The sequence below is a fragment of the Selaginella moellendorffii genome, unplaced genomic scaffold (genome assembly GCF_000143415.4).
Source record: "Selaginella moellendorffii unplaced genomic scaffold, v1.0 SELMOscaffold_6, whole genome shotgun sequence".
NCBI lineage: Eukaryota > Viridiplantae > Streptophyta > Lycopodiopsida > Selaginellales > Selaginellaceae > Selaginella > Selaginella moellendorffii.
The window spans coordinates 620,453-630,693 of NW_003314267.1; the positions used below are offsets into that span (position 1 = coordinate 620,453).

The window sequence follows — 10,241 nt, forward strand, 5'->3', positions numbered from 1 at the left end:
TTTCAAAAAGTTTTTACTTTTCGCTATTTATACCATCTACATCTTTGTTGAGCATAGTCTTCCAAGTTACTACCACCGGCATTGGACAATCGATCGATGCTGGAAGAATCCCCTTGTATAGTCACACTATCTAATAAGTTCTACGTGGTAGGTGTTTACTATGCATGGCGTTGCTCGATTCTTTTGACTGTAGACCATGAATGGACAAAATCTCATTACATGGTAATATTTATAAGGCTGCTTTTAAGCTAGGGCGCGGAGCGGACGACACGAGATTGAGAGCTCGGAGGCGCTCCTAGGTAGCAAATGCAGGGCTTGGGAGGAGGGCAGTGCGCTAGCGATGGCGGCACAGCCGCGAGGATTGCCGATGCTAGAGCCACTCGCTCCACACTGTGCTTGGAGAGAATCGGAGACGTGCAATGGAAATACGTTGCAAAGGGGCAGGTCTTACAGAGCGAGAAATTGTTTCCTCACCAGAGCGCCCTTGCGGTGAGTCATGCATCGCTTTCTCTCTCTCTCTCTCTCTCTCTCTCTCTCTCTCTCTCTCTCTCTTTTTCACCTTGTTCTTCAGGAGATTATGGACTTTGTGCGATCGCATGTTGTGCCGGAAGGCTTTCCGGACAGTGTTCTTCCGTGCTACACGCCTTACATGCAATGGCGATGCCTCCAGGTAAAAGCTTTTGCTTAGATCGTGTTTTAGACGACAGTGCTGATTTCGTCCAGTATTTCTTTGGAGGTGCCATGGGCGTCTTCACGACCCGGTCGCTGCTTCATGCTCTTGGTGTCCGGAATGGAGCTTCGTCTTCGGCCATCGCTGTAAACTGGGTTGTCAAGGTCGGTGCTGTGTTATGCAAAACTTTGACGTAGTTCTAAAACGGGCTTCACTTCATTTCTCAGGATGGTGCTGGCCGAATTGGAAAAATGATTTTTGCTCGGCATGGAAAGAAGTTCGATTGTCACCTTAAGCAGGTTATCCGTGCAGCGTTTGCTCTTGTGCTTAGTTCTCTGATTCGTGAGTCTTTTACAGATTCGATTTGCTGGTGATGTCTTAATGCAATTAGCTGCAGCACTGGAACTAGCTACATCTGCCACACCACAATTTTTTCTCCCTCTGGCTTGTATAGCTAACATTGGAAAGGTGTTCTTACCTTGTTTTATTATTTCTTCTCAAGAGGCTTGGTTTTTTCTTTCGCAGAACGTTGCTGCAGTGGCGTCTACTTCGACTCGAGCACCCATATACAAGGCCTTTGCGCGTCGAGAAAACATTGGAGACATAACTGCAAAAGGAGAGTGTATCGGAAACATTGCGGATCTGGTATGAGAACGAGTTGCAAGGACTGGTAGTTTGCTAACACGCTACTTTTTAGCTAGGTACTGGCATGGGAATTCTGATGTCCAAAAATTTTCCTGTCTTTGCTCCATTTAGTGCGTTGGCTTTTGGATACGTCTACAGTTCCTTTCGAGAGGTATTGTTTGCTTTTCTGCGCCTTCGACTGCCTCAACACTCCAATGCAGGTGAAAGCAATTCAGTTGCCGACATTGAACCGGCACAGATTCGGGATTGCTGTCGACACTTTTCTAGAGACAGGTATTTCAAGTCTGGAAGTCACTTTTGTTTGACATTTTTTCTCTGCAGGGAAAGTTCCAGGTTTGGTTGAAGCAAATGAGAGAGAGCGAATTATCGTTGGTCCGCAATGGTCACTAGAGAAACTAGAACTAGGTACCCCCTCTGTTAGTTTTTGGATGCTGTTTGCTGACCGTGGGAATTTTCTTCAGGCGCACGGGTATCTGATGCCTTCTCTGCTCCTCAAGACTACCAGTACATAGACTCTTTATTTAAGGTGCCTTCTTTATTCACAGTATTGAATGACACACACACTCTCTTTCTCTCTCTCGCTTTCTCTTTCCAGGGGGAAAACTACCTTGTAAGCTACAATCCTAAACGTCAGCGCACCTATGTTGTTCTAAAGGAAAGAGCCAACGGTGATGACGTCCTTCGAGCAGCATTTCATGTGAGTGTGCTGAATATTCTGGTCTTTGCTTTCTGATATCAGTAACTTTATGCAGGGCCAATTGTTCGTCAACATTTTTGATAAATGTTCTTCTGCCGAAGGAGCGTATCAAGAAAGCTGCAAATACATATCTCCCCTCTATGAACATTTCAAACTCGATGCCGAAAAACTGGTAAAACATTGTGGTTGACGAAGAGGTACTAAAGTTCTATGCTTTCCAGGGCTGGATAATGTCAGAGACGCTATTAAGTCCTGGAAATGCTCGGGTTTGCACCTGAAAATCGTCACCCCATGTGGAGGTAGGGAGTTTTTTGTTTTCACTCGCTGTAGAATTTCATTCTCTGCCTCCGTCGAGTTGAAACATCTTGTTTTTCAATAAAACTGCTTTGGAAGCCGACTCGCAGCTGTACTTCGCAAGTCACACCTTGTTCTTGGATTTGTAAGAGACATTTACTCGCGATCCCGAAAGGTAACGCTTTCTGAATTAACAAGACTTGATTGATATTGACCACTTTTGTTGTGCTTACTCTTCATCAGCTGGCTGACATCACTGCTATCGTCGGGACCCAAGCCGCTCGCACGCGATACTTGGTAACTAATTTTTTTTCTTCGTTGATTTATTTTCGGCTCCACTATCTGGACTCATGATTGTCAGGAAATATCATGCTGCTCGCTCTCGGGGAGGAAGGATAGTTGGTTCGTTATGTGCAAAGCGTTTCAAAGCGTCTTTTCGCCCGCAAGTTTATTCAGACTTGCTCGCTGTGTTGACCCCGCCATGTGAACTTGCGCAGGTTCCCGGAGATCACGGCCCTTGGAAAATTCCTATATGCCGTACGCGGTTGTCTCATTGGATGTTGCTCGGCACAAGGTTCGCTTTTTCTTTTCAATACTGAGATGACAGGAGAAAAAGTAAGACTGTTCAAGTACATACCAGCCTTTGTCTGCCACTAACAAGTTTGCTTTTCCCTACCTTGCTAGTTGACCCCCATGGCAATCCATCCATCTCTCGGCTCCGCTCCGGTTTCCGTTCTATTCTATTCGATTCGATCCTTGCAAGTGGACTAAGCCGCGGGTGTCTCACTTTTTCTTCTCCTTCCGGGCTCGCGACGGCATCTCTAGACCCCGCTTTACAAGTGTCATCCTTGAAGCAAAGGTATCCGTCGCGAATTTGTCTTCCTGTCTGTACTGTTCGTCCTTTGGTTTTGCTGACAGATCTCTACTGCTCGCGCTCAACTTTTTGAGTACTGCTTGTTTGTTTTGGACAGGGCATGTGAAGGGGGAGAGAACTTGGGTCCCGCTCGCAATCCTAGAATGCGCATGCGGTCTGTGCATCCATGGAGCCCACGCAAAAGAATTCCAGCTCAGGTAAGCTGCTATATAGATTTGCCTGCTTGCTCTCGCTTCCTTGCTCCTTGCATCTTAAAAAAATCATTGTTTCTCGTCACACAAGTCTAGCGCGGCAGATGCCTGGCTAGCTCGTCCAGAGCTTTTGGTTTCTCTTTTTTTCTTTTTCTTTTTTAGCGTCCAAATCCCTGGCTTAGCTCCTGTTTAGTGGCGCCAGCCATGGCTAGATTCCTGTGGAGTGATATGATCTTCTGTTGAGTGTTCTCGAACGGTTGTAGTTTTGTGCGTAGTAACCGGATGCTTTTTTGCAGGGATCGCTTTTATTCCTCCCAGTTTAATCCAAGAAAGTTGGTGGTACGCCCTGCGGTAAATCAATGTACTTTCTACATTTAGCCCCTGCCATTGCTACAACCATTGACTACAATGTGGCTGCAGCCTGGGCCGTCGATCCCCCGCACCCAACGTTCCGGATGCTCCACCGCGTAACTCGTGTGCCTGGCACAACCGGGGCCGTTGGTGGCTCTGGGATGGACGACATCCGTGCGCTCTCAGCGACCCCGTAGAGAAGGGAAGAGTTTTTTTCTTTCTCTCCCCCCCGAGGTCTCTCGAGCGCACCGCCATTTGGTTTGGAGGAGGGGGACGACTGTGGAGGAAGAGAAAAAAGCGGTGTTCTTGCTAGCAGCGGCTTCTCGGGACAATTGCGCTGCGGATCTGGGAGCTCCAGGTACGTTTGCCGATCTTCAGTCCCCTGGTTTTGGGATTTCCTGGATTTGGGCAGCTGGGATTCTTTGTTGGGCTCTTGTCTTGGGTTGTTTCCTTCTCGCCGGGCGATGCCCGATTGGTAATTCTCTCGGTTTCTTGCGAGTTTCTAGAGCTCTTCCTCCCCTGGATTGTCTTGGAATTTGCTTTGCTTGCTTGCCAACGTACTGTTACGTCAGTCTAAGCTAATTATTGAACCGCCAACGAGATTTCCTGGAGTTTGAAAAACTTTCTTTGACGGATTCTCGTTTATTGCAGCCACATTTCCTTGGGAGATTCCGGCTTGAGAATATTGGAATCGATCTTCCTCCAGCAGCAGGGATGGTCAAGTAGTCTGTTTTTTCGCTCCTTCCCTTCAGTCGACTGGAATGCAGCAGGAGTCCCCGCCGGAAGAAAGCGTGATGAAAAGCGTCGACAGCTCTCAGGCCCCGCTGAACCAGGAGGAGAAAGAACACATGGAGTTTCTGGAGAACATCTTGAGCATCCCGTCGTGGTCGGAATTGGGGGTGAGGAACTGGGAATTCGGCATTGACACCTCCAAGTTGACAAAGTCAGAGCTTTCCGGACTGCTCAACCTCGGGGCCGAGAAGCAGGGAAAGGGAATGCAGCAGGACAGTGTGGCCGCGGATCCTCAGATTGGTGATATGGTGGACGACGCCTTTCTCTTCGCACAGCTCCAGCAGCAGCGGAGCATGCTCTCGGAGGGCTCTATATCACAGCTTATGGAACGAGCATCCTCCAGCCTCGACATGGTTGGCTCGCAAGGCTCCGAGCCTTTGCTCCACAGGCTAGAGGACGTGCCGATTGGACTGCCTGTAGGCTCGGCACTCGTCGGGAGTGCTCCACCGAGGCCTGAAGCTGGCCAAGCTCTATCGCCCTCATGGCGCCAGCCGTTCATTGGAGGCATGCCGCTAGAGATGTTCACGAACTCCAACGGGGGGCATGTCTACGGCAGAGGATTCCGTGGCGGCGAGGAACTGGTACGAAGATGATGCGAACTTTGCAACTTTGTCTCTGGTTATGCTAACGTAAGCGGTGCAGGGTCAAGCCCGGGATGGAACGCCAGGAACCATGTTTAACGTCTATCCTTCGCTTCCTCAGCCTAGAGCGCCCGTCCCGCCTTCGCAACAGGTGAGCCTCTCGAGTCATAGTGGTTTTGTTTGAAAAGCTTGCGAGTTGCAGGTGAATACCAGTGCTCCGGGGCCACAGTCTGGGCAAGCATACAGGCCTCAAGCAGTGAGTACGCAGCCACAGCCTGTAAATCCTGTCGCTGGTGGGGCTCCTCGGCCTCGTGTGCGTGCTAGGCGCGGTCAGGCGACTGATCCTCACAGCATTGCGGAGAGGGTATAATCATCTCTGTCGCTCTTTGTTTTTTTTTTTTTTTTTTCTGGATCACTAAACTTGTTTAAGTACAGTTGCGTAGGGAAAGAATCGCAGAGAGGATGAAGGCTTTGCAAGACCTCGTGCCAAATGCTAACAAGGTTTATATACTCAGCATCGTTTAGTGGTGCTTATCTTTTTGTATGTTTTTCCCAGACGGATAAGGCCTCGATGCTGGATGAGATTGTAGACTACGTGAAATTTCTGCAGCTGCAAGTGAAGGTTGGCGCTTTCTTTGTTTTCATTTCGAGAAGCTTCGAATGCGAATGTATACCCGCAGGTTTTGAGCATGAGCCGGCTTGGAAGTGCGGCAGCTGTTCCATCTCTCGTGGCAGACTTACCATCTGAGGTAAAAGAAATACTTTTCTTTTGCTGCTGTTCTTACGTTTCATGTTCCAGGGAGCAAACAGCTTACTGGCGAGTACGCTCAGCCGCAGCACGGGGATCTCACACGACGGTCTCGCCAGCGCCGAGCGTCAAGTGGCGCGGCTCATGGACGAGGACATGGGCTCTGCGATGCAGTACTTGCAGAGCAAGGGCCTCTGCCTCATGCCAATCTCTCTGGCCACGGCGAGCGGCAAAGTTCCGCTCAGCGCGCTCCAGGCAATCGGCTCCAGTGACAAACAGCAGTACACGGACGCATCGGTGACGGTCGTCACCGATAGAAGTGGCTCCGCGAACAATGCCGCCACAGGGAAGGCCAAGGAGGCGATCATGGACAGCTCTAGCAACAAGAGTAACGAGGGGATCAAGCAGCCATCGTCCATCAAGTCTCCCAAGAGCAAGACGAACTGATTGAGCCGATGATACGGGAAGGATTTGCGGCCAAAGCAACACGCAGTGGTGGTGGTGGTGGCGTTGGGCTTTGCTGTGAGCTAAGGTGAGTGATTGTTTTCTCACTTTTTTCTTCTTTGTTCGTGTGATCTTCTGGTTTGACAGTGGAAAACGTTGTGTGCAGGCCTGGCCATTTGTAAATACGTTGGACAAGATCCAAAAAGTTTTGGTGGCGCCGAAAGATTCGCCCAAGAGAGATGGAATCGAAGTGGGTCGATCTTCTACGAGTTTTATAAATATTCCCTATTGCCGCTTGCTTGATTGGAATCGACAAGAAATCGAAAAAAACTACTATCGCATTTTGTATAGCTTGGTTTGAATGGGAAGCAAAAAGTAAAAGGAGAAGAAGAATCTTTTTTCGTGTGGTTGACCTTCCAACGTCATCCGAAACGTCACTCCCGCGCACGCGGGGAAAGCTGACGGGCGCGACGGGCCGTCACTAACCTAATACCTTGCGTGGACGACTGGATTGTGCTGCCACCTTTTGCTTTTTCTTGGACGCTTTCCAATTCCGACCCTTCGATCGCATCTCCAAACTTTTGCAAATTAGAAGATTAAATGTGATTGTTTTGGAGGAGGGGTTTTGGGATTTCTCCATTTCCTTCTTTGTGCCGCATCACAAAAGTTGTTATCGTGGCCCCATGGTTGACTGCACTGCCCTTCTCGGCTTTTGATACTACACACACAGCTTTGCATTGCTTTCCCTCTTTCCTTTCTTTCTTCAATGCTTTCTTTTTTCTTAAAGAAACTCTTGCTTGCTTGTACTGGTACAGCACTGTTACTGCTACTTCGCAATATGTCCACGGGGGGAATGTTCCATTTTCCAGTGATTGGGAGAGGCCTGGGTGGGATGATGTCCACTTCACACGAACAGATGGAGATTTGCTAGGAATTCTTGCAGCCGCGCAAGGGATTTTGAGAGGTATAACACGCCCATCCAAAGCTCGACTCATAATCTCTCTGGAGCTTCCAAGTTTTGTCAATCGACTTGGGCGCCTCTCTATCTCTGATCGCTCGCAACTTATCACTAGACAGCGTGTTGTATCGATCCTCTTTTTTCTTCTTGTGTTTCTTGCTTTTGTTTGTTTGTTGCAGGGCCGAGGAGCCAAAGTCAAGGCCGTAAGGGTGGCCTAGAACTCTAGCACGAGGACAAAGCTCTTGGCATTTTCTTCCAGGTGCTTTGGACAAACACTTGAGAGAGAGGTATAGTGTTTTTCTCCAACTTCTAAGCGTCTAGAAAGCTTGTCTTTAACGGTTGCCACTCTATTAGGCGGCTTAGAGAGCATCCATACTACGTGATCTCTAAGATATACTGCCAAAGAGAAATCTCCCAACACATTCTTTTTGTCTTGCAAAACTAACTCTTTCACTCTCACTCTCTCTCTTTGTGTCAGGAGTAAAAGAAAGTCGGCTCGCTAGCTCCTCCTAGTATACTGAACCAAAGAGTTCTTTTCTACTGAAAGAAAGAAGTCCTACTCAACTTTATGCATCGTCCTCATCTTGGCGAGCGCTGGAGAGTCACCGTCTTGTTTGTATCCTTGCTCTGCTTCGTTTTCCACTCCGGAGTCACTCATGGACGACATCCTGGAGATTCTCAACATGCCGTCGTGGTCGGATATCGGTGGCCTGAGGAACCAGCTCGAGTTTATCAATCCACCATCCGGAGTAGCGCCTGATCAACCGGGAGCCTCTGGGGACTCCAAGGATCACTCAGCAGTTACAGAAGAGTGCCAGGATCAGTCGCAAGCTGGATCGTATGTGGACTCCTTCCTCCACAGCCAGCAGCAGCAAAGCTTGCTGGATCATTCTGGCTTGCAGCTTAGCGGAGGAGGAGGAGGAATCGGCTGCAACATCATGGCCAACCAAGGATGTTCTTCCTCGCCTTTCCCCATGCTCCTCCCGGGCGAGGCAAACTCGGTCATGGCCTCTCTCAACTCTCCCTCCCATGGAAGCTTTGGCGATTCCTCTCGGCTATGGCAGCAGCAGCAGCAACCTTTCATAGGAGACCTCCAGCAGCAGCTCAGGCCTGGAGATTTGTTCAATCTCAACGCTGGCATGTTCTCCTCGAGATACCGCAGCGCTGGAAACATTCCCTCAAACTTGAGAATGGTGAGTCGATTGTTCATTGGGAATTGCTGCTCATGGTTTCTTGGTTTCTTCTTTCTTAGCAGCACAGGGAAGGAGCGAGTAGTGTGTTCAGTGCTTATGGATTGGGCCAGCAGAAGCCTCAAATTCAAGCAGTAAGTTTGATCTTGCTCTAAAACTCTAAGATGGAAAACTCTTGCCGATTTGTAGGCTCCATCGCGAGGTTCGTATAGAAGCGCTCAGCCTGCCCCTATGGCTCCAATCTCTGGAGCTCCGAGGCCTCGAGTTCGTGCTCGCCGGGGCCAAGCCACCGACCCTCACAGCATTGCCGAGCGAGTTAAGATCCTTGCCAGCTTTTGTCCTTTAGCTTCTTGATCGTACATCGAGAGAGTTCTTACGCTGAGCTTGTGGATCTTGTGATTTCTTTTTTCCAGCAACGCAGGGAGAGAATCGCGGAAAGGATGAAGGAGCTGCAAGGATTGGTACCAAATGCTAACAAGGTATATAGTCTGTATATAAGCAAATAATAAGCCTTGGAATCATATGTCATGGAAACACTTTGGGTGCCACAGACCGACAAGGCGATTATGCTGGACGAGATAATCGAGTACGTAAAATTCCTCCAGCTCCAATCAAAGGTTTGTGAAAACTATCTTTCGGTCACCTCATATACCCAATGGTTTGTTTTGTTCCTTTGCCAGATATTCTCAATGTGTCGCATCCAGCCACCTCCAGAGGTTTGTTATAATTCTGAAGCTTCTTCTAACCAAGCTCTTTGGTTATGGCAGTCTTATTCCAGTGCCATGGCTACGAGCTTGAGCCAGAGCAATGGCGCTTCGGCAGAGAGCTTGGCGAACCTGGAGCGGCAGGCAGCTCGGCTCATGGACGAGAGCATGGGCAGCGCACTGCAGTTCCTCCAGAGCAAGGGCTTTTGCCTCATGCCCGTCTCCATGGCCGCGGCTTTGTCCGCTACAAAATCCATCCACCAGCCAATATTTCCTCAGGAAAAGGTCGAGGCCTCCACAGTAGTAACTGCAGAGAGGCCTCAATAACGTTAGCACCTTAAAGTGAAAGTTTCGCCAGTGCAATAAGTTGATGGTATTTCATGTTGACAGTGCCTTTTGATCTGCAAGAGACGAACGCTACATTTTCATGAAATCCTTCAATGTCGACCGTAGGAGGCGAATTGGCCTGACAGCCCTCTCCAAATGCCAGCTTATTATCTTTCCAAAGATGGTCTGCCAGGGAGGAATGTTGGCATCTGCTTTGAAACCTGGTCTTTTGGAGCATCATTTCCATGCAAAACAAAATCTCGCGAGGCTAAAGAGAGATTTTTTGGCGAGCCTAATATGTGGTGTCGCTTGGCCTTCATGCACTTGTCCCGGTGCATGGCGCGAATCGACTTGCCAGATAGCGCCCTGCACGATCAATTGGATCATTTCCTCCCGAAGGCCCAGGATTGGAGGAGAAGATTCCAGGAGACTATGGCCCTGCGCGAGGCAGCAGCTGAGAGAATCGGGCGAGGAGGAGCAGAATACATTTGAAGAATATTCGATGTGCGTGAAAATCCAGAAAGTAAGTTACCAGGAAGACAAAAACCCTACATTGCATCAAAACTGGCAAATATTTTGCAGCAATGACATTCAAAACTATCACACGATCAAATCTAAGAGATCTCTGGAAGAACATACCACGTACAGCAGCGTGATCATTTCCCTGGAAAACCACGGACGAAGTCGATCTGGAAGAAAAGAAATCGATTTTTTTTCTGTGTTTCCCTACCTCCTCCTCCTCCTCCTCCTCCTGGAGTGCCGAGCTCGCCACCGG

At 49.0% G+C, this 10,241-nt stretch overlaps 3 protein-coding genes across 6 annotated transcripts; all 3 read left to right on the top strand.

Moving 5' to 3' along the window:
• Positions 1-262: 262 nt before the first annotated feature.
• On the top strand, positions 263-2,409 carry LOC9655379 (protein root UVB sensitive 6). 2 transcript variants are annotated; one of them, XM_002965412.2, is made up of 13 exons: positions 263-489; positions 572-670; positions 724-834; positions 898-969; positions 1,028-1,138; positions 1,196-1,315; positions 1,368-1,466; positions 1,516-1,588; positions 1,637-1,720; positions 1,777-1,841; positions 1,911-2,012; positions 2,068-2,184; positions 2,234-2,409. In XM_002965412.2, the coding sequence occupies exons 1-13, from the start codon at positions 307-309 to the stop codon at positions 2,288-2,290; spliced, it is 1,293 nt and encodes a 430-aa protein (XP_002965458.1). In that variant the 5' UTR covers positions 263-306; the 3' UTR covers positions 2,291-2,409. The 2 variants fall into 2 exon arrangements, with proteins under 2 accessions (XP_002965458.1, XP_024526276.1); XM_024670508.1 differs by having other exon boundaries at positions 324-489; positions 737-834.
• Positions 2,306-6,668, top strand: LOC9634008. The gene is made up of 15 exons (XM_002965413.2): positions 2,306-2,481; positions 2,550-2,603; positions 2,668-2,880; positions 2,991-3,165; positions 3,278-3,377; positions 3,668-3,732; positions 3,792-4,080; positions 4,374-5,095; positions 5,157-5,246; positions 5,298-5,459; positions 5,531-5,596; positions 5,652-5,717; positions 5,776-5,844; positions 5,895-6,375; positions 6,454-6,668. The coding sequence occupies exons 8-14, from the start codon at positions 4,484-4,486 to the stop codon at positions 6,288-6,290; spliced, it is 1,461 nt and encodes a 486-aa protein (XP_002965459.2). The 5' UTR covers positions 2,306-2,481; positions 2,550-2,603; positions 2,668-2,880; positions 2,991-3,165; positions 3,278-3,377; positions 3,668-3,732; positions 3,792-4,080; positions 4,374-4,483; the 3' UTR covers positions 6,291-6,375; positions 6,454-6,668.
• Positions 6,669-7,051: 383 nt separating this feature from the next.
• Positions 7,052-9,528, top strand: LOC112344793 (transcription factor bHLH66-like). 3 transcript variants are annotated; one of them, XM_024670126.1, is made up of 9 exons: positions 7,052-7,251; positions 7,425-7,532; positions 7,724-8,438; positions 8,498-8,569; positions 8,625-8,750; positions 8,849-8,914; positions 8,987-9,052; positions 9,116-9,151; positions 9,203-9,528. In XM_024670126.1, the coding sequence occupies exons 3-9, from the start codon at positions 7,902-7,904 to the stop codon at positions 9,464-9,466; spliced, it is 1,167 nt and encodes a 388-aa protein (XP_024525894.1). In that variant the 5' UTR covers positions 7,052-7,251; positions 7,425-7,532; positions 7,724-7,901; the 3' UTR covers positions 9,467-9,528. The 3 variants fall into 3 exon arrangements, with proteins under 3 accessions (XP_024525894.1, XP_024525893.1, XP_024525895.1); XM_024670125.1 differs by having other exon boundaries at positions 7,052-7,532; XM_024670127.1 differs by having other exon boundaries at positions 7,053-7,532; positions 8,501-8,569.
• The last annotated feature ends 713 nt before the right edge of the window (positions 9,529-10,241 follow it).

What these genes read in the sequence shown, in the direction of transcription:
- LOC9655379 (XM_002965412.2), top strand. Translation starts at nt 307, where the DNA reads ATGCAGGGCTTGGGAGGAGGGCAGTGCGCTAGCGATGGCGGCACAGCC. An exon ending in TCGGAAACATTGCGGATCTG is followed by an intron (nt 1,316 to 1,367) that starts GTATGAGAACGA and finishes GCTACTTTTTAG; the next exon opens with CTAGGTACTGGCATGGGAAT. An exon ending in CGACACTTTTCTAGAGACAG is followed by an intron (nt 1,589 to 1,636) that starts GTATTTCAAGTC and finishes TTTTCTCTGCAG; the next exon opens with GGAAAGTTCCAGGTTTGGTT.
- LOC112344793 (XM_024670125.1), top strand. Translation starts at nt 7,902, where the DNA reads ATGGACGACATCCTGGAGATTCTCAACATGCCGTCGTGGTCGGATATC. An exon ending in TGGTACCAAATGCTAACAAG is followed by an intron (nt 8,915 to 8,986) that starts GTATATAGTCTG and finishes TGGGTGCCACAG; the next exon opens with ACCGACAAGGCGATTATGCT. An exon ending in GCATCCAGCCACCTCCAGAG is followed by an intron (nt 9,152 to 9,202) that starts GTTTGTTATAAT and finishes TGGTTATGGCAG; the next exon opens with TCTTATTCCAGTGCCATGGC.
- LOC9634008 (XM_002965413.2), top strand. Translation starts at nt 4,484, where the DNA reads ATGCAGCAGGAGTCCCCGCCGGAAGAAAGCGTGATGAAAAGCGTCGAC. An exon ending in TTCTGCAGCTGCAAGTGAAG is followed by an intron (nt 5,718 to 5,775) that starts GTTGGCGCTTTC and finishes GTATACCCGCAG; the next exon opens with GTTTTGAGCATGAGCCGGCT. An exon ending in TGGCAGACTTACCATCTGAG is followed by an intron (nt 5,845 to 5,894) that starts GTAAAAGAAATA and finishes TTCATGTTCCAG; the next exon opens with GGAGCAAACAGCTTACTGGC.